The sequence below is a fragment of the Bos taurus genome, chromosome 3 (genome assembly GCF_002263795.3).
Source record: "Bos taurus isolate L1 Dominette 01449 registration number 42190680 breed Hereford chromosome 3, ARS-UCD2.0, whole genome shotgun sequence".
NCBI lineage: Eukaryota > Metazoa > Chordata > Mammalia > Artiodactyla > Bovidae > Bos > Bos taurus.
The window spans coordinates 16,534,592-16,560,504 of NC_037330.1; the positions used below are offsets into that span (position 1 = coordinate 16,534,592).

Consider the following 25,913-nt stretch of genomic DNA (forward strand, 5'->3'; position numbering starts at 1 on the left):
CAAATGAGGCAGGTACTTGGGTGATAAATTGATATCAGTTGAAAAGTAAGAAAATCTCTCCCCTGCTCCCATTATTCGTTGTTAACTGTTTATAAAGAATTTATTTCCTGAAACAAAGATCTGAAAGTAAATGTCCTTCAGCCAATAGATCTCCAAAACAATTACCACTGCTTTAGCTCTTCCTTGGTTTGCTTGGGTTTCTTCCCTGCCACTTTCTGACCCCTAATCAGTACTTTTGGGAAATAAAAACTCCTTATAAAGTGATTGGGGAGATTTGTTCGAAAACAGGAAAAGAAATGTTCATTAGGAGAAACTGTTGTAAAATATACAATACAAGGACTTAGCCATTTTTTATAGAGTTTGTGTATACTGTTATGACTCCTTCAGTGTGAAACCTTGCTATATGATTTTTGTTAAATGTGAATTCAACTGTTCTGAGTGGTGGTAGTTGATAGGGGTAAATACCTGTGAGACAACTTCAGGAAAAAAATCTTCAGTGAGTACATCTACAGTCTTATCAGTGTCTTTTTCCTAGCACTAGCAATAAGGGATAAAGAAAAGGAGCTTCATTGGCAATATTTCTTTGTTTTTGTAATTTGGAATATGTTTTGGTGTTGATGCTTTGATTTCCTGTCTTGGATGTTGGCTTTGGAAACTAAACAGTTAAAGCATCATGATTTGAGAGGAAACTAGCTCTCATGAATGAAGGCAGAGTTTGGCACTAGGCCAGAATAATGGGGGTGATAGTTAGGGTGGGGAGACTGACTGACTTTTGTACCACAAATGACTTTTAAAAATTAAGAGATAATCCATGTCCTGAGGTTACAAACCGGCTACAACTGGTTTTTCTCCCCCCCGCTCCTGCCCCCGCTAGGCATCATGGGTAAAAGTAAGCATCCCCCTGTTTCTTTTGTTTAATATAACAGTACGCCATGTGATTGGCAGGGCAGTGCCCGCTTGGAAACCGGGTTTGTGCAGGTCTCTCAAGGGGGCTGGCACGTATGGGGCCGCCCCTGTGCTATAGAAAGAGCTTCTCTTACGATAGAAGAGAGAAAGGGAACCTCTCCCCCCTCCCCCCAAAACAAAACAAAAACCTAAACCCATCTCTTATTCCTTTTTTCCCTCCTTTTTCTGTTTCCCCCCCTTTCTTGTCTCCAGCTTTCCTGGCAGCTAGAGGAGGGAGCAGAAAAATGTATACCTGTAAGTACATTTAACTGTCTTGCCCCAGCCCCCTTCTTTCTTTTTCTAAAAGCAGAAACTGAATTCTTCACAACCTTTTCCTCACTATATGTAGAAGGTTAGATATGCTGAGGTTTCTGATGGAATTGAAGTAATAAATACCATTGCTTTTAAAAAATTTGTTGCGGAATAATTGTTCTCATACAAAGCCCCTTTTGATTTGGATTCTCAACCCCTCTGCTTCATCTTTTTGCTTTTTGTAATGGTTTCTGGATTCTAGTTTTCTTTGAGCTGAAGCTGTGAGAGGAATGTTATGTTAAGGTCTTCTTTTTCTTTTTTAAAATTTCTTTTGTCTATAGCAGTGATGGTTCTAGCTCCCCCTTACCCTCACTATCCACCCCCCCCCCCTTTCCATGTCAGCTCCAACCCTGCTCTGTGAATGGAGTCGACCAGCTGACTGAGTGCTGGCATCATGCCAGGGGCTGCGAAGCAATGAGAATGTGCGCGCGCTCGCGTGTGTAAGTGTATACAGAACACAAAGGGAAAGGCCTGCAGTCTAGGAAATCACGGACTATTATATAAGGAAGTCTGTGTCATCTCTGCTTATTTGGGCTAATGGACCAGGAAAAGGGGAAGGCTTAGAGCAAGAAAAATACCCTTTTGATATAAATACACACTTTTTCCCTAGCCATCCTTATTTTTTTAAAAAGATACTTTTGTTGTGGCACAATGAGAGCTTCTCTGTCCAGGTGGTAGTGACCATGTTCCTAGTGAGGTGTAGCTCTTGGGACTTGAAGCAGTTTGTTCTGACTCTTCTTCTTGTCCCAGTGCAGAGGTATGTGTGTGTGAGGAAGAGGGGTGACTGGAGGAGAAGTGCCTCCTGAATTAACAGCTGTAATTTGTTAGATACTTTTTTCGAAACTGTTTCAAATCATTCAGGATTGCCCAGAGTATGGGGTGGAGGGGAGGTGCTCTTAAGGAGAAGCAAAAGGCCGGGTCACAGAGCAAATTATATATTAGCTTTTCCTTTGAATCCGCCCCCCATATTTTCTTTATTTCTTGTTGTTGTTTTATTTAGTACATTATAAAAATGCAGTAGTCTCCCCCTGCCATCTGCTGCAGTTAGGGTTGTTCAAAGAGAAGGTCAAATAGTTCTTGAAAGGGAGAAAAAAGGAAAGATCTAAGCTTCCAGATATTGCAAGTGTTACAGTTTTGGAATTCACTTGGCATGATTGTATCTTTCATTGGTCATTAAGAGCTCATTTAGAAATTATATTTCAACTTACCACTGTTCCTTTTTTCTTAATTTCTCTTTATGTGCTTCTTAGATGTGTTACATATATATGAACAGCTCTTGTGTTAAATGGAAATGTGAAGTAAAGTATATTAGTGAATAAAAGAATGTCATACTGGGACTTCCCTGGTGGTCCAGTGGCTAAGGCTTCACACTAGCAACGCAGGGGGCCTTGGTTCTGTCACTGGTCAGGGAACTAGATCCCGCATGCTGCAGTCAAGACCTGGTCCAGCCAGTCATTTTATGTAAGTTTATTTTTGCTCCTGCCTGACTATTTGGAATGATAGTGCTGATGTGCAGTAAGTAGATAAGGAGAGTTTGGAGTGAGAGAACTTTTGAACTAGTTTATCCTGTAATAGGGGCTCCTCAGGTGGGTCAGTGGATAAAGAATCCTCCTGCCATGCAGGAGATGTGGATTCAGTCCCTGAGTGGGGAAGGTCTTCTGGAGGAGGGCATGTCGACCCTCGTCCAGTATCCAGTATTCTTAGCTGGGGACTCCCATGCACAGATGAGCCTAGGGGGCTATAGTCCTTAGGGTCGCAAAGAGTTGGACACGACATCCTATAATAAGGTTTGTCTTGTTGCAGTCTAGAGGAAACTGCTTAATTCAGTCTTTTTGATTCTTTTTAAAATTTTATTTATTTTTGGCTGTGCTGCGTCATTGTTGCTGCGCATGGGCTTTCTCTAGTTGCAGCAAGCGGGGGCTGCTTTCTAGTTGCAGTTTGTGGGCTTCTCATCTCACTGACTTCTCTTCTGGAGCTCAGGCTCTAGAGTGTGCGGGCTTCAGTAGTCACAGCCTGCGGGTTTAGTTGCACTATGGCATGCGGAATCTTCTGGACCAGGGAGCGAATCCATGTCCCCTGCGTTGGCAGGTGGATTCTTAACCTCTGACCACCAGACAGTTTGGAGTCTTTTGATTCTTTGTATTATAGCTCATGAATTTGTGTTCTTGCCAAGTTTTCACAAGCAACAATATTTTAGTATACTGTGTATATTTTTCTCTTTGATACGTAAGTTTTGGTGCAAGTGTTAGGAGGTGCATATGAATTTGTACTTTGAGGGTTGCTGGTTGGGACTTAGCAGAGTGGCTAGCCTGCTTATTCCCTAGTCTGCCCTCAGTTATTTCCCCACCACAAGTAGCTGAGGTCTACTCTTCCAAATGTCTCTTTTGAATTAAGAGAGATTCCCCCCCACCCCCGCTGTTAGTTGAATACTAGAAGACAAAATAGCAACAGAGACCAGCCTAGCTCAAACATAGAGGCTTGAGAAAGATTCATTCAGAGTTGTGGGATTCCCTAGTTCTTAGAGGTAATAATTGCGTTTTTGAGTTAATATTATCCTCTTACACTATTACTTTGTAATCCCCTCCATGGGAACCAGCCATTTTACAGGTGTGTAAATATAATATTGTTTTAATTCTATGTGATGCTTGCTTATTAGACTGATAGGTTTCATAGAATATCTTTTTGCAGTCTTGAACTTGTAACTTTTCTCTTTTGTACTGGGAAGCAGATTAGTAGGGATAATGTTATGGTTAGATAGTTATATAATCAGTGTTCAGTTCAGTTGCTCAGTCGTGTCCGACTCTTTGTGACCCCATGAATCGCAGCAGGCCAGGCCTCCCTGTCCATCACCAACTCCCAGAGTTCACCCAGACTCACATCCATCGAGTCAGTGATGCCATCCAGCCATCTCATCCTCTGCCGTCCCCTTCTCCTCCTGCCCCCAATCTCTCCCAGCATCAGAGTCTTTTCCAATGAGTCAGCTCTTCGCATGAGGTGGCCAAAGTACTGGAGTTTCAGCTTTAGCAATCATTCTTCCAAAGAAATCCCAGGGTTGATCTCCTTCAGAATGGACTGGTTGGATCTCCTTGCAGTCCAAGGGACTCTCAAGAGTCTTCTCCAACACCACAGTTCAAAAGCATCAATTCTTCGGCGCTCAGCCTTCTTCACAGTCCAACTCTCACATCCATACATGACCACAGGAAAAACCATAGCCTTGACTAGACAGACCTTTGTTGGCAAAGTAATGTCTCTGCTTTTGAATATGTCATCTAGGTTGGTCATAACTTTCCTTCCAAGGAGTAAGCGTCTTTTAATTTCATGGCTGCACTCACCATCTGCAGTGATTTTGGAGCCCCAAAAAATAAAGTCTGACACTGTTTCCCCATCTATTTCCCATGAAGTGATGGGACCAGATGCCATGATCTTCGTTTTCTGAATGTTGAGCTTTAAGCCAGCTTTTTCACTCTCCACTTTCACTTTCATCAAGAGGCTTTTGAGTTCCTCTTCACTTTCTGCCATAAGGGTGGTGTCATCTGCATATCTGAGGTTATTGATATTTCTCCCGGCAATCTTGATTCCAGCTTGTGCTTCTTTCAGTCCAGCATTTCTCATGATGTACTCTGCATAGAAGTTAAATAAACAGGGTGACAATATACAGCCTTGACATACTCCTATAATCAATGAGGCATAAGTTAACAGATTCTATTAAAGGAAAGATTTTTTTCTTAATTCCCAAAGGCTCTAGTTACTATTTAGGAGTGACTGAAGAGTAGTTTTGAAGAGTGTGTAAAATATGCCTTTTGACCACCTCTTGTCTCCTTCATTTTAACTTTTTTAATGTCTGTCAGCCTCTCTTTGGTATATATCAGAACTTTTAAACTGATTTACTATAATTCTTTATAATATATTTTTATAAAATATATTAGTATAAAATAATATATTTGGGCTGATTTATTATAAGATGACAGTGGGAGAGGGCTGCTTACCTCCTATTCATCAGTTTTGTTTTTAGGCAGGACATCGTAATCTGTCACATTCAAACGTAGGAGTCTTTATGGTCCTTGGTGTATATTGTTAGACCTAACAGTGTATCATCTAAGACTAGGTCATGTAGGCTCTTCATTCAAGGATGTGAGTCAAGGTTTGTGTACTAAACTCAACAGGTAAACAATGACAGTGTGTCTGCTTTTATTTAGAATTACTGTCTTAACAGTTTGGAAAGATAGAATAGTTTGTTGATTAGAAGCATGGGCTTGCAGTAAGAGAGACCTCAAACACAGGTCTTATATATTTACAGACTAAGGCTTAGCTATTTACAGACTAAGACCTTGAAAAGTTACTTAGCTGTCTTTGTTTTCTCTTGTGTAAAAGGAGAATTACTTAAATTATTAAAGCCCTCCTTTAAAGGATTTAAATGAGATAATGCATTGTAAAGCACTTAGCACTGGTGCTAAATCGCTTCAGTCGTGTCCGACTCTGTGCGACCCCATAGACAGCAGCCCGCCAGGCTCCCCCGTCCCTGGGATTCTCCAGGCAAGAACACTGGAGTGGGTTGCCATTTCCTTCTCCAGTGCATGAAAGTGAAAAGTGAAAGTGAAGTCGCTCAGTTGTGTAGCCTACCAGGCTCCTGCGTCCCTGGGATTCTCCATCAAGAACACTTGAGTGGGTTGCCATTTCCTTCTCCAGTGCATGAAAGTGCTTAGCAAATAATCAGAGCTCAGTGAATGTTAGCAGCTGTTACTAATATTCCTTTCTATTGGTTTTGGGTATACTGTTTTCAATGTTCCTATTAGTTTCTTTAGCCAGTCAGTAACTACCTCTTTTTAAACTTTTGGCATCTTTTGTGTTACACTGGGTTGATTAACCTATATGTTGGAAGAGCCTAGATCAGAAGTCAGTCAGAAACTACAGCTACTGCCTGTTTTTATAAATCAGGTTTTATTAGAACACAGTTACACACTTTTGCTTACAGCAGCAGAGTTGAGAAGTTAGCCCACAGAGTCTAAAATATTTATTATCTGGCCCTTTACAGAAAAAGTTTTCAGACTTCTAGATCAAGAGTCTGTTGTTTTTGTTTTTTCCTGGAAAAGTGAGCTAGAAAGCAAGTTCTGGAAATCAAAAGGGAAGTAATTAAAATAGGCTAGAAGAATTAATCATCTTAGGTTTTTAGGAATGAGATTTTGTAGTGTGAGGAATAGTGGGAAGAGGTCCATTGACGTAGCTGATATGAGTTAGGTGAAGGAAAGTACCATTTGGAGTTGGTTAAGCAATAACAGTACTTTCATGGTCTGTCAGGGCATTTCATAGTAGTGGGTAATAAGGGAAGTACAAAGAAAGAAGAGAGGTTTGCTGCCAAGGAGTTTGCATTAAACCTGAAAAATAGTATGAATTAATAGGTTACCTATTAAAGTAATGGGTTAGTTAGAGTAGGCCAAGAGTTTTCAAAGTGTGGTCTACAGACTCCTGGGGATCCCTGAGACCCTTACAGGGAGTCTCATGATGAAAACTGTTTCACAGTAATACAGAGGCATTATTTTGCCTTTTTCCCTTTGTTGACATTTGCACTGATGATCCAGAAGCAGTGGTGAGTGAAACTGCTGTGATGCCTTAGTATGATGAATTAACACATTGGCACTAAACTGTACTCTAGTAGTCATTCTTCATTGCCATGCAGTTTAAATTTGCGATTTTTTAAAAAAAATCTTGTTTCACTTAAGAATGTTCTTGATAGCAATGTTTTTGAAGCAATAAAAATAAATTTTATTTAATCATGATTTTTCAGAACATGGGTTTCAAATATTTTGTGTGATAAAGTGAGAAATCCTTATAAAGCACTTTTGCTACATATTGAGGTACAGTGGTTACCTCAAGGAATAGTGCAATCAGGTTGCAAGCTACCTAGCTGCTTTCTTCATAGAACATTGTTTTTACTTGTTAATTGATCCAGGACTTCCCTGGTAGTCCAGTGGTGAAAGCGTCTCCCAATTCAGGAGGCACGGGTTCAATCTCTGCTTGGGGAATTAAGATTCCCCATGCCACATGGCCTGGCCTAAAAAAGTTTTAAAAAAAGAAAAGAATAATCTGTGAACTATGCTCTTTAGATTTAGGTTTTTGGCAGACATACTCTTGAAATTTTTCAAGGAAAGCACCTGACTGTATTTGTGCCTCATGATAAAATTCAAGTAAAAATTAAACCATGAGTTTGACAGTGTCTAGGACTTAAATACTTTTCTGATGAGAGTGGTTGTGGTATGGACAAATGTGATTAAAAAAAATATATATATATATATATATATATAAAATAATGAACTGTATTGGCATTTGAAATTTTCCTCTCGATGACCAGAATGACCTCTGCTGCTGCTGCTGCTAAGTCACTTCAGTTGTGTCCGACTCTGTGCGACCCCATAGACCTCTAGTGGATCAGAATTTTTCAGATGATCAATACATGATGTAAAAATACCCTGCTTGGGTAAAAGATCCATTCAGAGTATAAGACAGTGGATTTTAAAATAACAGTATGAAAAGTTTATTGATAAAATTTCAGATTTCACTTTGCAGCTAACCTTTAGAAACTGGTTGATTTTTTTTTTTTTTTAATTGAAGTAAAATTCACTTAACTGAATTAACAATTTTAAATTGTATAATTTGGTGGTGTTTAGTGCATTCACAGTTTTGCAACCACTACCTAAGTCAAATTCCAGAACATTTTCATCATTCCAAAAGGAAACTTGTGCCCATTAAGCATTTGCTTCCCATTAGTATTAGTATAATGTTTTTGAGATTCATCCATGTTGTAGCATGTATCAGTACTTTATTCCTTTTAATGCCTGAATAATATCCACTGGAAATATACCACGTTTTGGTTATCCATTTGTCAGTTCACAATTGGGATTATTTGCACCTTTTTAGCTATTGTGAATAATGCTGTTGTGAACATTTTGTGCTAGTTTTTGTTTGAATACCTGTTTTCAGTTCTTTACCTATGAATGGAATTCCTGGGACAAATGTAATTCTGTTTTTGATAATCCTAACTTTCTGAGGAACTGCTAAACCATTTTCCAAAACAGATATCCCACTTTATATTCCTGCCAGCAGTATACTAGGATTACACTTTCTCCACATTCTCACTAACACTTACTTTCAACTTTCTGATTATAGTCATCCAAATGTAATGTAATGTTAGTCGCTCAGTAGTGTCCGACTCTTTGCAACCCCATGAACTGTAGCTGGCCAGGCTCCTCTGTCCATGGAATTCTCCAGGCAAGAATGCTGGAGTGGGTGGCCGTATCCTTCTCCAGTAGTCATTCTAGTAGGTATGAATTGGTATCTTACTGTGGTCTTGGTTTTCATTTCTCTAATGACTAATGATGTTGAGCATCTTTTCATGTACTTTTTGACCATTAGTGTATCTTTTAGATAAATTTCTATTCAAGTCCTTTAGCCATGTGTATTGAGCTTTGACTATATCAAAAATGAAGATATCCACAATTCTGACCAATTAAAAAAGAGTATTAGAGTACCACTCATCAATATGAGGCGGAAAAGGCGATGGCACCCCACTCCAGTACTCTTGCCTGGAAAATCCCATGGATGGAGGAGCCTGGTGGGCTGCATTCCATGGGGTCGAGAAGAGTCAGACACAACTCAGCGGACTTCACTTTCACTTTTCACTTTCATGCATTGGAGAAGGAAATGGCAAGCTACTCCAGTGTTCTTGCCTGGAGAATCCCAGGGACAGGGAAGCCTGGTGGGCTGCTGTCTATGGGGTCGCACAGAGTCGGACACAACTGAAGTGACTTAGCAGCAGTAGCAGCATCAATATGAGGTGGCTCAGACAGTAAAGAATCTGCCACGCAGGAGACTTGGGTTCGAACCCTGGGTCAGGAAGATCCCCTGGAGAAGGGAATGGCAACCCACTCCAGTTTTCTTGCCTGGAGAATTCCCTGGACAGAGGAGCCTGGTTGGCTACAGTCCATGGGGTCCCAAAGAGTTGGACACAACTGAGTGACTAACACACACACATCAGTATGAACTCATATGAGTTTTAATCTGTATACATACATATGCACATATATACAGATAAATATAGAAAAAGATGCAGAGGTGTGTTTATGTGTGCGTGTGTCTGTTTCCTTGTTCACCATAGCAGTGAGCACATTTGACATCAGTTCTTGGTTTCTAGATGCCCGTCTGAAGTAAAAGGAACCAGAACTCCTTAGAGAAATGATTAAGGAAAAGAAAAAATTCACATGAGTCTGAAACAGCATGTGATACCAGAAAGTAATGAAATGCTTTAAAAAAAAAAAAAAAAAAACTGGGGAGCCAACATGAAGGAACTGCCAGTGACCAAATCTGGGGACAATTTAAAGAATAAAATAAATAAAGATAATAATGGATTATAAACCATGGAATAAGATAAATGTGCACAAGTCCATATTGTGGTAAATAAATATTTGAATAAATGGGGAAATGAGGACAGCTATTTATCACAGTAAAAATTCAGAGTAACATATAAGTATTTTGGAAACATCTGGCAAGTACTACAGTAATAATTGTTGCAGGCAGGTATTATCTATAGATACTAAAATTAGTAGGTGGAAATTTGATGCAAAATGGAATTTAATGTAACCCCTGGTATCTCCCATAATAACTTTGCAGTGGAGAGGCCTGGCAGACACCTCAGTCAAGTGATTAAAGTTAACAACACCCATAGTTCAATATATCAACACCACATATTTCCTGATACACTGAAAAGGGCACACCATCACTTTTGTGACATTGCCAAAAATGCATAGTCTCAGTGTAATCACGTGAAAACATTACACAAATCCAAAGTGAAAAACATTTTACAAAAGAACTGGCTAGTACTCTTCAAAAATTTGAAAGTAAAGAAAGACTAATAAAGGACTTCCCTGGTCCAGTGGTTAAGATCCACCTTGTAATGCAGGGGACGTGGGTTTGATCCCTGGCCAGGAAACTAAGATCCCACGTAGCTTGGAGCAACTAAGCCCTCATTCCTCAGCTAGAGAGCCTGTGTGCCACAATAGAGAATCCATAGACCACAGTGAAAGATCCCACATGATGCAACAAAGATCCCATGTGCTGCAACCAAGACACTGATGGAGACAAATAAACATTATTTAAGAAAAAAGTACTAGTGAACTGTCACAGGTTGGAGGAGACCAAAGAGAGATGACAACTAAATACTGTGTGGGATTGTGGATTGTATCTTGGATCTGAAAAGGCTATGAGTAGGAAAACTGATGAAATTTGCATAAGGCCTGTAGAGTAGTTAATAGTATTGTATCAACACTGTTCATTTCCTGGTTTCAGAATGTTATACTATGGTTATAAAAGATGTTGGCACTGCAGTTATACTTTAATTAAAATTTAACTAATTTAAAAATATTTCAATTTTAATAATTTTTTTAAAGATATGAACATTAGGGAGAACAGAATGAAGAGTGTATCAGATCAGATCAGATCAATCGCTCAGTCGTGTCTGACTCTTTGTGACCCCATGAATTGCAGCACGCCAGAGTTGACTCATTGGAAGAGTGTATAGGACTTCTCAAAACTATTGTTGCAACTTTTCTCTAAGTTTAAAATCATTTCAGAGCTAAAAAAGTTTTTTAAATAATGAATTCATTAAAGGCTTAAAAAAAAAAAATACCCTTCTTTTTCTAACTATGTATCTGTTTAAGACCAGATTTTTTTCTCCGTATACTTCAGGTAAAACAACATATCACAGCAGATTGAATGCAACAACAGCTATGGGAATCCAGCTGTCTTTTAAGCCAGACATTAACAAGATTTGCAACATTGTAAAATAATGCCACTGCTGCTGCTGCTGCTGCTAAGTCGCTTCAGTCGTGTCCGACTCTGTGCGACCCCATAGACGACAGCCCACCAGGCTCCCCCGTCCCTGGGATTCTCCAGGCAAGAACACTGGAGTGGGTTGCCAATGCCACTAGTATCACTAAATTGTTCTTTTTTGGGAGAAATAGTTATTTTGTAATAAAGGATATATTATTTATATTAATGTGGCATGTGGGCTTATTTTTTAATGAATTGATACTGTAAAAATTCTGTTTCAATTTCTAATATGGTAACTATTGATATTATAGCCTACAAGCAAACTCTCTTTGGAGTTTTAATTTTTACGAGTGTCCTCTTTCATATGTATATATATTAATTTATTTGGCTGCACCAGGCCTTAGTTGCCGCATGCAGGATCTTGGATCTTCATTGTGACATATGGGACCTCTAGTTGCAACATGAAGACTCTTTTAGTTATGGCATGTAGGATCTAGTTCCTGACCAGGGATCAAACACAGGCATTGGGAGCATGAAGTCATAGCCACTGGACTACTGGGGAAGTCCCTAGGAGTGTCCTCTTAAAGGGATCCTGAGACCAAAAAGTTTTAAAAACTGGGAGAATATGGCTAACAGTTGCAACAAAGATAAAAATGCAGGAGCTCAAAGAAAATAGAAAGTATTTTTTACAATTTGAAACAAATTGTAATTTTGTAATTACACTTTGTAAAACACTTTGTAATTGCCCAAAGTGATTGCCTCCTGATGCTCTGTTATTTCATGTGGTAATTCAGGAACTCAGGTTCTTTTATACTGATTTACTGATTTACTGATTATTTATACTGATTTATGCTGATCTCTAGAACAATGATTCTCATACTGTAGTGTGCATCAGAGTTACCTGGAAGACTTGTTAAAGCATAAAAGAAAGTTCCTAGTCCCTATCATCAGAATTTCTGATTCATGGATATGGAATGGGGCTCGAGAGTTTGTGTATCCAACAAATTCCCAAGAAATGTTCATACCACTAGCAGGAGGATCAATTTCTAGGGTATTGTCCTTGTCTGCAGGCTTGAAACTGTGTGGCAGCCAATAGGAATGGGAAAAAGCATGAAAGAGTTTGCCTACTTTTTATAGTTTTTAGGCTGAAAGTAGCACATATCACTTTCTCTGTATTGCATTGGCAAGAATGTAGCCTAACAATCACCAAGGGAACCTAGGAAATATAGTGAGCCGAACATCTAGGGTAGCCAGTATTTCCATTACTGTGGAAGGAGGAGGGGGAATCAATTTTGATGGGCAGTGAGCCACAGTATCAGGACATTGGAAGAATAAGTACTTGGATAGGATTAATTAACTCAGGAATATGTTTTATCAGATAAAGAACAGGAATTTATACTTAGAAGTGTGTCAGGGGAAGGACTAGGAGAGTAGTATATGCATATGTAAAAGTGAGGCTGTCTTTTGGAAGATTGGGGCAGAGTAACTTGGTTAGGTGGGCAGAGTAGAGGGGGCCAGGTAGTAAGTAATAGTGGAAAGTATTATATTCAAGAAGGCTTATCAGATTTAATAGAAAATAAATTGAAACAGCAGGAAGCCAGCTGAGAAACTGTTCTTTCCTGCTGTAAGTGTCATAAAGCGAAAGTGGAAGTCGCTCAGTCGTGTCTGACTCTTTGTGACCCTATGGACTATACAGTCTATGGAATTCTCCAGGTCAGAGAACTGGAGTGGGTAGCCTTTCCCTTCTCCAGAAGATCTTCCCAACCCAGGGATCGAACCCAGGTCTCCCGCATGGCAGGCGGATTCTTTACCAGCTGAACCATAAGGGAAGCCCTTAAGGGTCTTAAGGGTCTTCTTTATTGAAGATGCCCTGTGTTGATATTTTCCCATTCTAAAATCATAGTCACAAAAATCATTTTAGGAGCTCTTGGTGCCCTGGTGTTGATTACCCATGTATGTGTATCTGATCCATAACCTTCTCTAATGTGACCCAAGGAGGTGAATGAAAATGAAAAATGCAAAGCAAAAACTGCACTGACTACCTAGAATGAGGGTGGGTGGGATATTGTACAGGGGTTGAGGCTTCTTGCTCTAGAAATGGTAAGATGTTTACACAGAGAATAATCATCATAAGTCTTCCAACTAGTAAGAAGGCTGAATAATCCTGAAATAGTAGAAATGAATCAGTTCTGCTTAAGTTAGAACTGTATAGTTTGCTCAGTCTCATCTCCCTCTTCCCCTACCAAAACATCATGTAAATGAAGGGTCCAGTTATTCATTTAACAGATAATCATTGAGTGGTTTTGTTTAGTGTTGTCTTTTACATTCCAAGAAGTTATCTCAAAAATGAGGATAATAGCAGTGAACAAAATAGACAGATCCCTCATTCCATGGTGTTTATAATTTAATGGAGGAAGGAGAAAAGCAAAAATAAGCAAATGCATGCTGTATCAGAAAAATAAATCAAGATTTAGGTGAAAGGGTTAATGTGCCTTGGTTTCAGTGTAGATCAATTTAAGTACGACCCAGTGAGTACAGGTTTCTCATTGCAGTGGCTTTCCTTGTTGCGAGGCACAGGCTCAAGGACACATGAGTTTAAGTAGTTGCATCTCACAGGTTCAGTAGTTGCGGTTCCCATGCTCTAGAGCACAGGCTTAATAATAGTTGCAGCACCTGGCTTATGGCATGTGGATCTTCCTGAACCGGGGATCAAACCTGTGTCTCCTGTATTGGCAGGTGGATTCTTTACCACCGAGCCACCAGGGAAACCCAAGACAGATTCTGATTGTGTCATATATGTGATTTTTGCATCTTTCATTTGGAGAGTAAGTCTTGACTCAGCAGAAAGTTGATAAAAGTGAATTATGGTTTCTTTGGATCTCAGCTTCTTTCTTTGCAGGCTTGGGGCTTTGTAATAGCTTTAATGATATTTGTGACAGTCCCTGGAAAAACCCAAATGAACATTTTGGTCAACACACTAGTAATCTGGCAGTGTCTTCTATAGTTGGGTCATGTTAATTTCTAACCTATGACTGATAATATTGCTAGATATATCGTAGATATATTGTAGTATAAGCTATGCTGTGCTCTGTGTCCTATGCAGAGATCAGGTGGTCTCTCTTGGTTCCCTGTTTTCTAAACCTCCTTTTAATGAGAAATAGTTAATAGAGGGGACTACCCTAGTGGTCCAGTGGCTTAGAATCTGCACTCTCAATGCAGGGGGCCTGGGTTAATCTCTAGTCAGGTAACCAGATCCCATATGCTACAACTAAGACCCGCTGCAGACAAATGAATAAAAATAAATATTAAAAAAAAAAGAAGAAGAAATAGTTAATAGGACTTAGATATTCACATTGATGCCTACTCTTCTTAAGCCCTCGTCCACAACCTTTTCTGTTCCATCAAGTGATGAATACCAGAGATTGTTATCTCCAGGATTATGTGGAAGAGTCTAAGATGATCCAGTAAAATGGTACATTAGAAGATAGCTTCACTCTTTGTCGCATCTAACATACACTATAGCCATTTTGTCTTTCCTTAGGGGTTTTACCCCCATTTGAGGAATTTGTTTTGCAGTTTGGTTTGTATATGTTTAAGTTCCTTTAGGAAACCGAGGTAGAGAGCTTCCATCCTAGGAAAGTGTCGAGTTAGTTGCTGGAAATGATTGGCTGTAGGAAGCATTAGATAGTTTGGAAGGAGCTTGGCTATCTGGTGTGCATCAGGGTAGTTTGGAGATGTGCAGTACAGAACCATTGCTCTGTGATCTTTGGCAGGACCTAGAAATACAATTTCTGGTTTGGTGGAAGTCAAATTGCAGTTCATTCAGCTCACATTTGCAAGTAGAAGGCATGAGCCTATTAATCTCTGAAGCCCCATTGAGGGGTAGAATTAATTGTATGGTTATGTTTGCCCCTTTTAAAGTATAAGAATTTTCATTAAGAGAAACTTGTTAAACTTACTCTTTGTGGAATAAATATCTGGCTAGGTTACTACTTATAACATTCTCCCTTCTCTGTTATGACTAATTTAGTATACAGAGCTGTGAATATCCTTGAGGGATATTCTGGAGAAATTTTTGTGAAGCCAAAAACATTTGTGAGTCTCTCCTAGGGCTTACAGATCACTGCCATTGCCCTTTCATGACCACCCCCCAGCTCTTAATTTCCTCAAAGCGCAAAAAAGTGGTTACCCTCACAGGCCACTGAATTAAAATCTCTCTGGTTTTACTACTCTGCTTATGAGAGTGTGTATATGGTAAATAATTTGTATGTGTGCACTACTGTTCTCATATGTTGTGCCTATGGCAGAGTTTTAATAAAGCATTCAGACAGTAATTGAAGTAGATTTATTTGGCAAAAACAGAACTATGTTCAGCAACATGGAACTGAATTTTATTCTTCATACAAAGTTAAAAGCACATTGTAGTTCCATCCTGACCACTTTCCCAGGCCCCATCTCTTTGAGAGAGAGAGAAGCTTCATCTAAATTATTTCATCTGATTGATGATTGTCATTTATAATTTATTGCTACTTCTGTCTCGTGTATTCCTTTGGAAAAGGTGTATGGATTCATTACATATTCTAATGTATCGTCTATATATTATAAAATAAAGTCAAGCATGTATCTGCTGATACTTTTTAAGTTGACCTGTCTTTATACTTAGAAATGTTTCTTACTAGTAGGCTTCCCTGGTGTCTCAGATGGTAAAGAATCCGCCTGCAATGCAGGAGACCCATGTTCGATTCCTGGGTTGGGAAGATCCCCTGGAGAAGGAAATGACAACCCACCCCAGTATTCTTTTTTTTTTTTTAAAAAGCTGAGAAATTAAAAAGACGTATTTATTAATTAAACTATTTAAAAATAAGAATAGCAAATCGATTACATGTTAACATAAAAACATTTTAAATAGCTATATTTTCCAGAATACACACATACAAGAAAAGGAATGAAATTAGTTATGGCTTACTTAAACTTTCCTTTCATTGTTGATGTTTTTCAGTTGCTAAGTCCTGTCTAACTCTTTGCTTCTCCATGGAAGCACACCAAGCTTCTCTGTCCTCCGCTCTCTCCTGGCTACCTGCTACCTGCTAAGTCGCTTCAGTCGTGTCCGACTCTGTGCAACCCCATAGACGGCAGCCCACCAGCTCCCCCATCTCTGGGATTCTCTAGGCAAGAGTACTGGAGTGGGTTGCCATTTCCTTCTCCAATGCATGAAAGTGAAAAGTCAAAGTGAAGTCGCTCAGTCGTGTCCAACTCTTAGCGACCCCATGGACTGCAGCCTACCAGTCTCCTCCATCCATGGGATTTTCCAGGCAAGAGTACTGGAGTGGGGTGCCATTGCCTTCTTCGCACCCCAGTATTCTTGCCTGGAGAATTCCATGGATTGCAGAGTTGGACACAACTGAGTGACTATCACTCACACTCACCTATGGCAGACAGTAATTGAATAAGTCTTTACTGATAGAATGTTACAAGTGACCACCATCAATTAAAAAAAAAAAAATTGACATGAGAGTTGAAAACCCACTTCCTTGGTGTAGTGATAGGTTTTAATCATGGCTCTCCTATATATTTGTAGGGTCTTCCCAGGTGGCTCAGTGGTAAAGAATCCACCTGCTAATGCAGGAGATGCAGGTTCAATCTGTGGGTCAGGAAGATTCCCTGAAGGAGGAAATGGCAACCCACTCCAATATTCTTGCCTGGAAAATTCCTTGGACAGAGGAGCCTGGCGGGCTGTGGTCCATGGGGTCGCAGAGTCAGACATGACTGAGCACGCGCACACGCTCCTCCTGTGTATTATATGACTTTAGACAGGTATATTTAGCTTTTCTAAGTCTCAATTACTTCATTCATAGGCTGGAGATAATATGGAATTCATAGGAGTGTTTTGAGAGTTAAATGAAGTGTTGTTTCTATGGTTCTTAGCCCATAGTTTTGATATTTAGCCTCACTCAAATGTTACTCACCTTTCTATGTCCCCTGCTCCTTTGTCCCCAATGCACACCATGTTACTTTGCTTCTTATTGAAGTGCACTTCCCCCCAACTGTTTGCAAATTTGTGTGGTGAATATATCACTTGAAAAAACCATTTATCTGAAAAGAGGCTCTCCTGAGTAGTGTGTATGAAATGTACCTAAGAGATCATGTTTTTCAGAGTAGTGTGAAAAGTTGCAACCATTTAAAACTCCTCTCTCCTACCACCTGTTGTTATTGGTGCCCTCTAATAAAACGGAAATTTTTTTTTGTTTTCTTCAACTATTATTTAAATATTGTTTTAAGTATAACATTCCTAAAGAAAGCCTACATTTTCTCTACTTTGCCCAAAGAAGAACGGAATATAATAGATAAATTCTGAAGGAGATTGGAAAAACGTGGTTAACGCCTTGTTGTTCAGTTGCTTAGTTTTGTCTGACTCTTTGCAACCCCATGGACTGCACAGCACACCAGGCTTCCCTGTCCTTCACTATCTCCTGGTGTTTACTCAAATTCATGTCCATTGAGTCGATGATGCTGTCCAGCCATCTCATCCTCTGTCACCCCCTTCTCCTCCTGCCCTCAATCTTTGCCAGCATCAGGGTCTTTTCCAAGGAGTCGGTTCTTCACTTAAAATGGCCAAAGTATTGGAGCTCCAGCTTCAGCATCAGTCCTTCCAGTGAATATTCAGGGTTGATTTCCTTGCTGGTTTGCTCTCTTTGCTGTCCAAGGGACTCTCAAGAGTCTTCTCCAGCACCACAGTCTGAAAGCATCAATTCTTTAGCACTCAACCTTCCTTATGGTTCAACTCTCACATCCGTACATGACTACTGGAAAAACCATAGCATTAAGTATACAGACCTTTGTCAGCAAAGTGATGTCTCTGCTTTTGAATATACTATCTAGATTTGTCATAGCTTTTCTTCCAAGGAGCAAGTGTCTTTTAATTGTGTGGCAGCAGTCATTTTCCCCAATGATTTTGGAGCCCCAAAAGATAAATTCTGTCACTGTTGCCATTCTTCCCCATCTGTTTGCCATGAAGTGATGGGACCAGATGTCATAATCTTAGTTTTTTGAATGTTGAGTTTTAAGCCAGCTGTTTCACTCTCCTCTCTCACCTTCATTAAGAGGCTCTTTGGTTCCTCTTTGCTTTCTGCCATTGGGGTAGTGTCATCTCCATATTTGAGGTTATTGATATTTTTCCCAGCAATCTTGATCACAGCTTGAGATTTGTCCAGCCCAGCATTTCACATGATGTATGTACTCTGCATATAGTTAAACAAGCAGGTGACAATATACAGCCTTGACATACTTCTTTCCCAGTTTTGAACCAGTCCACTGTTCCATGTCCAGTTCTACCTGTTGCTTCTTGACCTGCATACAGGTTTCTCAGGAGGCAGGTATTCCCATCTCTTCAAGAATTTCCCATTCTATTCCTTTATTTAATTATATATTCCCTAGGTTACTTACTTGCCTGTTTCTATTATGAAAGTTTAGAACAATAATTCTTAAACTATATGGAGTACCTAATAACCACCAGGAAAACATGATAAAATGTAGATTTCTTGGCTCCTCACCGAGAAATTCCAGTTCATTACTTTGAAATGGGCTTGGGAGGATTTATTTTAAACACGTATCTAAAGTAATTCTGATACAGGGTCTAAAATGATACTTAGCAAAACATGGATATAAAGTAAAAGGAAAATGACAAAGTTAAAGTTATTGAGTTCCATCCATGAGTGACATATTGATCTACATTCCCCTTTATAATGATACTTCTCCAAACCATCTGTGATGAAGGACCAACTTTTTGTTTGGTTTTCTAATATAGGTAGCATAGACCAATACTTTTGTAAATATAATGAGATGAATTACTGGAAAAGAGATATCCAAATTCAAGCCCAGTATTTTTTTTGTTAGATTCAACAGGCATAAAATTACTCTGTCAAATTAAAATACAAATTTCTAAATGCTTACTCTGAATTTCTATGCTTATCTTGTTGCAGAGCGGTAATAAACAGTTCATGAACCAGCACCAGTCTGTGGACCACAGTTTGAGTAGCATTGCTCTTCAGAAAGTGAAGATGAGTTTGTATTGAAACTGGCAAGCTAGAAACCTAGTCTACAAATCCCAGGAAGCCTGATTTCTTCATCTATAAAACTGAGACAGTTTTACTACTCTGCCTGTCTTACAGAGATGTTGTCCTCATATAAAACGTAATGTGTGTAAGAGTACATTGCAGACTAAAAAAACTAATGTAAGTTATATTAATCATCAGAAGCATTTATTAAACATATTAATATTGTATAGGGAATTTGTTTGCAACTAGGGAAATAGAGATATGGTAAGGAGCTTACTGTTCAGTTATATCTTTGCCCCATAAGGATGGCAGTATCCTGAACTAATTAAATTCCAGCTTCATAAACATTTTCCTAGACTTGCACAGGTTTTTTCTGAACTCCAGTAGCTTTTTAATATTTTTTAAACATGTAACTTTGGAATGTTTCTTTGTAATACCTGAAATAAGAATTTTTGAAAGTATAACATATTTCTCTAATAGATTGAAAACATTTTGGTGGCAGGCCCTCTTTTGAGTTCAAGTTTCTTTTCCTCTTCTTGTATCTACCCTTTGCTGTTAATCCTGGAACAGATTACCCCTTCTTGCGACTGGCTCCCAGTTTCAGACTTGCTGCCCAACACCATACTCTTTCTCTCCTCTGACTACCTTCTCTCTGAGTATTTACAGGAGATAGAATTCCTTGAAACCAGACATTTTTGACTGCGTTTTATGAACAGATTAGGTGCAAGAGATAAGAAAATGAGTAATACATAAGGTTCCAGACCCCCTGGGAGCTCACAGTTTTTAAAGGGAAAAGGACGAGTAATTCAGTAATGAGACAGGTACTGACGTGTTCAAAAATGGTTTGAGAACAGAGCGGGAGAAAAAACTGCCTAGGGGAACAGGGAAGTTTTCATAGATAGGACAGCCATCTAATTTACCCTCCAGAATGGCACTATTAAAGGTGAAAGAATCACTGTTACCATCAGGAGGGCACACCAGGTGTAAATTGGGACTGTCCCGTGCAACCAAGACATATTGTCACCCTATTAATAAAAGAAATATCTGGGTAGTCTTAAAGTAAGAGTTGGAGGATTTACTAGGGAAAGAAAGTAGCATACAGAAGAGCTCGGAAGAATGAAAGAATATGTAGTTGGGCCTAGCTCATGAAATACTTAAGAGCAGGAGTAGCAGACCACGAGGTTGCAAAGGTAAATTGGGACACGATGATGTAGGGACCTGTGTGCCAGTGTTGGCGATAATGAGGAGTCTTTGATATTAAATATGGGATAATGAGATTGGATTCTTTTCTTTTTTTTCCTAAAGATCACTTCACTGGCTATATGGAAAATGAAAGGTAGGGGCGAGGGACTTAGGTACTGAGACCATAAGATCTTTTAAAATATTTGCTATAGATTAGGAGAGAAAAGATGATGTTCTGAACTAAGGGATGGCAGGAAAGTTGGAAAGAGTGGAGAGACTCCAGAGATGTTTAGATCTTTTAGAGAGATCTAGATTTGTAGGGGAAAAGGCACTTGGCTTCTAGGACACCATGTTCTCCTGGTTTCCTTCCTACCTCATAGACCGCTCCTCAATCTTAGTTGCTAGATATTCTGTTCAATTTATAAATGTTGGAGTACCCCCAAAGCTCAGCCCTGATACCTCCTCTCTTGTTTACATTCACTTCTTCTTCTTCTCTTTTTTTTTTTTTGTTTATTCATTTGGCTGCCCCGGGTCTTAGCTATGGCATGTGAAACCTAGTTCCTTAATCAGGAATTGAACCCTGCCCCCTTGCACTGGGACTGTGGAGTTCTAACCACTGGACCACCAGGGACGTCCCTGCATTCACTTCTTAAATGAGTTTGTCTACCCCGTGACTTTAAATTCTGTCTGTATGTTTATCACTCCTGAATTTGTGTCTTCAGCCAAACATCTCCTCTTAACTCTAGACTTGTGTCTAATAGGCATTGCAGACTTAACATGGTAGAACTACATCTTTCATTTTTCCTCCAAACATATTGTGTTATTCACCGTTTTCATAAAAAACATGATCATTCATTGTGGAGATAACAGTGTTGGAGTAATGCTTGACTACTTTTTCTCATCCAGTACACCAGCGTTTCTGTTGGCTCTTTTTTCAAGATACACCCTTGGTTTGGCCCTTGGATTACCTCTCCTACCTCGTTTCCTGCCACTCTCCTTCTTGGGTATGGCACTTCATCTTTACCTGTTTACTGTTTCTGCCATATGCTAAGCACCATTCTGTCTCAAGCAGCATTCTTGCTTTTTTCTCTACCTGTTATATTCTCTTCCAGATACAGGCAGAGCTCACTTCTCCACTTAATTTAGGATTTAGCACAAATGTTATCTTTTTAGATAGGACTTTAATTCTGCTTTTAAGAATAGTCTCTTCCTCCCATCTGACATTCCATCTCCTTTTCATGCTTAACTTTTTTCAGCGATCTTTTCTCTACTTTACCTATTCATGTTGTTAATTTGTTCATTGTTTCTTTTCCCCACTGGATTGAAATCCATGAAGATAGAGACTTTGTTCAGTGTTGTATCCTCAGTGCCTAGAAAAATGCTAATAATAAATGTTAGGCATTTCATAAATATTGTATTTCATGGACTCTAAGATGCTGTTGATATTTGGTTTTAAATTGAAGTGTAGATGATTTACATTCTTGTGATTCTGGTATACAGCAGAGTGATTCAGTTATACATAAAAATGTATTTTTTTCATATTCTATTCCATTATAGTTTATTACAGGATACCGAATATAATTCCCTGTGCTATACAACAGTACCTTCTTTATCTGTTTTATGTATAATAGTTTGTATCTGCTAATCCCAAGCTCCTAATCTATCCCTCCCTTACCCCCTTTCCCCTTTGTTAACCATGTTTGTTCTCTGTGTCTGTAAGTCTGTTTCTGTTTTGTAAATAAGTTCACTTGTGTCATACATTAGAATCTACATATAAGTGATATCATATGATATTTGTGTTTTTCTGTCTGACTTAGTACGAGAAGCTCTAGGTCCATCCATGTTGCTGCACATGTGAAGATGCCATTGATTTTAAGATGTATCAATAGTTTATAAACCAATAAGAAAGAAGAAATACTGTCACTTGTCAAATGCTGTTGGTTATAAGATACACCCTGATACCAGAGGTTAAAATAGAGAAAAAATATGTATATTAGAATCTATGAAAAAATTACTTGTTTGAATGAGTGAAGTAGGAAGGAGTCATCTCACATAACTTCAGAGTTTCTAACTTAATTAAAAAAATGATATCTATTATAAATACAGAATACAAGAGAAAGAATAAGGTTGATAGAGGAAAGGATTCCTCCTCACATTTGTGTAACTTGTGTGGCAGAAGCAAGAAGAATCTTGCAAGAAGGGGGAAGAAACCAGCTATCTAGTCTGAAACCTAGAGTCTATCCTTGAAGTCATCCACATTTTAAAACTCGTATTACTAGGTCACTTTTTCTCTGAGGGTAAACACATCTCCAGATTTCTCAATTACTGTATGATCCTTGAATTAATCCTCGAATTGCTTGTATTTTTTACTACTGTGTACATACTAGATGCTTCAGAACAGTTTGATTTGAAGAGAATCTTCACTTGATCCCTTCATTGAGATGGAGGTTTTCATTTCATCAACTTTTTTTCTGTGTTGTTGGATTGTCTCATTTGGAGATATTTAACATATTATCTGGGCTTCTCTGGTGGCTCAGACCTGAAGCATCCACCTGCAGTGTGGGCGATCTGAGTTTGATCCCTGGGTTGGGAAGATCCCCTGGAGGCGAGCATGGCAACCCACTCCAGTATTCTTGCCTGGAGAATCCCCATGGACAGAGGAGCCTGGCAGGCTACAGTCCATGGGGTCACAAAGAGACAGACACGACTGAGTGATTCAGCAGAGCAACACATCTGCAGGTGAACAGGTCTTGGTAGACCTGTGGCTGATGTCTCCCAGTGGTAGAAAGCAAACCAGGATTTGCGCTCTTTTAAAATGTAAGAACAGATGATAGTTTCTGCACTTTTTGTTTATAATTTTCATAAGGATTTGTTTACTAGGACTGCCACATTCTGAACGCCATAGCATTCTGTTGTCTGAGCTCTCCCTAAATCGCTCTTTTCTTCCTTTTTACCACTCCACTTTTGAACCTGAATAGATGAATATAGTAGACTTGATGACTAGTCTTTACGTATTTTATTAATATGCAACTAGTTTTATTAAGTGTGTACGGTTGAAAAGGGAATCTTTGTTCTAAGAAAGAACACAAAGACAAGGCAAGGTAGCAAAGGCAAGCCAGAGCTATGTATATATTTTTAAGTTCTATTTCTAAAAAGTTAGAAAGCAGATAAATGCCGGGCTGGATGAAGCACAAGCTGGAATCAAGATTGCTGGGAGAAATATCAATAACCTCACATATGCAGATGATACCACCATTATGGCAGAAAGCGAAGAGGAAGTGAAGAGCCTCTTGATGAAAGTTAAAGAGGAGAATGAAAAAGCTGGCTTAAAACTCAGCATTCAAAAAACTGAGATCATGGCATCTGGCCCCATCACTTCATGGCAAATAGATGGGGAAACAATGGAAATAGTGACAAACTTTATTTTCTTGGGCTCCAAAATCACTGTGGGTGGTGTCTGCAGCCATGAAATTAAAACACGCTTGCTCCTTGGAAGAAAAGCTTTGACCAACATAGACAGCATATTAAAAAGCAGAAACATTGCTTTGCCAACAAAGGTCCCTCTAGTCAAAGCTATGGTTTTTCCAGTAGTCATTTATGGATGTGAGAGTTGGACCATAAGGAAGGTTTGAGTGCTGAAGAATTGATGCTTTTGAACTGTGGTGTTAGAGAAGACTCTTGAGAATTCCTTGGACTGCAAGGAGATCAAACCATTCAATTCTAAAGGAAATCAGTCCTGAATATTCATTGGAAGGACAGTACTGAAGCTGAAGCTCCAATACTTTGGCCACCTGATGTGAAGAACTGACTTACTGAAAAAGACCCTGATGCTGGGAAAGATTGAAGGCAGGAGGAGAAGAGGACAACAGAGGATGAGATGGTTGGATGGCATCACCAACTCAATGGACATGAGTTTGAGTGAACTCTGGGAGTTGGTGATGGATGGGGAGGCCTGGCATGTTGCAGTCCATGGAGTCACAAAGAGTCGGACATGACTGAGCAACTGAACTGAACTGAACTGATAAAACATACTGTTTATTCTTTTTTAAATATACAAGCAAGAAGTGAGGAGTCCAAATTTCTCATCTGATGTGTCTGTCTTTTTTTCGGCTGGGTCAGGTGTTAGTTGCACGTGGGATCTTTTGTTTGGCACATGGACTTTCTAGTTGCAGTGGGTGAGCTTCAGTAATTGTGGCACCAGGGCTTTCTAGTTGTGGTGCGTGGGCTCAGTAGTTGTGACACATGGGCTCAGTTGCTCTCCTGCATATGGGGGTCTTAGGTCCCAGACCAGGGATCAAACCCACGTCCCCCTACATTGCAAGGTGGATTCTTAACCCCTGGACCACCAGGAAAGTCCTGTAACTACTATCTTGAGTCAACAATGTTTTGCCATATTTGCTTTATTGATACGTAACATGCATATTTTTGCTGAATCATTTCAAAGTAAGTTTTAGGCTTTACCTCTAAATATTGGGTTGGTCAAAAAGTTTTTATGGATATTTCTGTAAGATGTAGGAAGAACCTGAACGAACATTTTGGCCCACCTAATAATGAAGATTGCAGTGTTAGAATAATGCCCCTTCCCCCAAGGTGTCCACATCCTCATCCCCAGAATGATTGAATATATTCAGTTTCTTGGCAAAGTGGAGTTAAGACAGCAGATGGGATTAATGTTGTTAATAAGCTCACCTTAAAATATGGATATTATTCTGGATTATCCAGGTGGGCCCAGTGTAATCACAAAGGTTCTTAAAAATGGAAAATTTTAGGCAAAAGAAAGTCAGAATTATGGCAACATGAGGATTGGGCCCAACATTGATGGCTTTGAAGATGGGGAAGTGGCCATGAGCCAAGAAAAGCCAGGTGGTCAGCTAGAAAAGGCAAGAAAATAGATACTGCTCTAGAAATTCCAGGAGGAATGTAAGAAGCCTTGCTGATGACCTGAATTTGGTCCAGTGAGGCCCATTTTAGACTTTTGACTTCCAGACTGTAGGATAATAAATTTGTACTGTTCAGGGACTTCCTGGGGATCCAGTAATTGAGAATCTGCCTTGCTGTGCAGGGGACGCAGGTTCCATCCCTGGTCTGGTAACTAAGATCCCACATGTCACGGAGCAGCTGAGCCCATGCACCACAACTACTGAGCCTGCATGCCGTAACTAGAGAGTCTGTACACCATAATGAAGGGTCTGGCATGAGACAGCGAAGATCCCATGTACTGCAACTAAGACCCAACACAGCCAGACAAGTAAATAAATATTAAAAAAAAATAAACTTGTACTGTTTAAGTCACTTAGTTTGTGGTAATTTACTGTAACAGCCATAGAAAACATATTAATATAGTTGCTTCTCCAAACAAGGACAATTTTCTGTTCAACCATAGTACCATTATCACACCTAACAAGATTAATAATAATTCCCTAATACTATCTAAAGCCCAGTCTACTTGGAGTTTCCCCAGTTGTTCCTCAGAATATCTTTTGTAGATTTTCTTTTTAAACCAAGCTCTAATCAAATATCATACCTTGTATTTGGTATGTCTTTGCTGCTGCTGCTGCTGCTGCTAAGTCGCTTCAGTTGTGTCCGACTCTATGCGACCCC

General features: G+C 39.4%; 1 protein-coding gene across 5 annotated transcripts in view; it reads left to right on the forward strand.

Annotated features, from left to right (window-relative positions):
• The window catches only part of GATAD2B (GATA zinc finger domain containing 2B), an 83,892-nt gene that overhangs the window by 27,652 nt on the left and 30,327 nt on the right, over window positions 1-25,913 (forward strand). For 2 of the 5 annotated variants that reach the window (XM_005203652.5, XM_005203653.5), the window contains exon 2: window positions 19,056-19,307. The exons of 2 other annotated variants lie outside the window; for them this stretch is intronic. In XM_005203652.5, coding sequence (XP_005203709.1) covers window positions 19,270-19,307 — 38 coding nt within the window. In that variant the 5' untranslated portion in view covers window positions 19,056-19,269. Of the gene's footprint in view, window positions 1-1,158; window positions 1,201-19,055; window positions 19,308-25,913 lie in introns of all 5 variants that reach the window. One more of the 5 variants, XM_010802875.4, reaches the window with a different exon arrangement.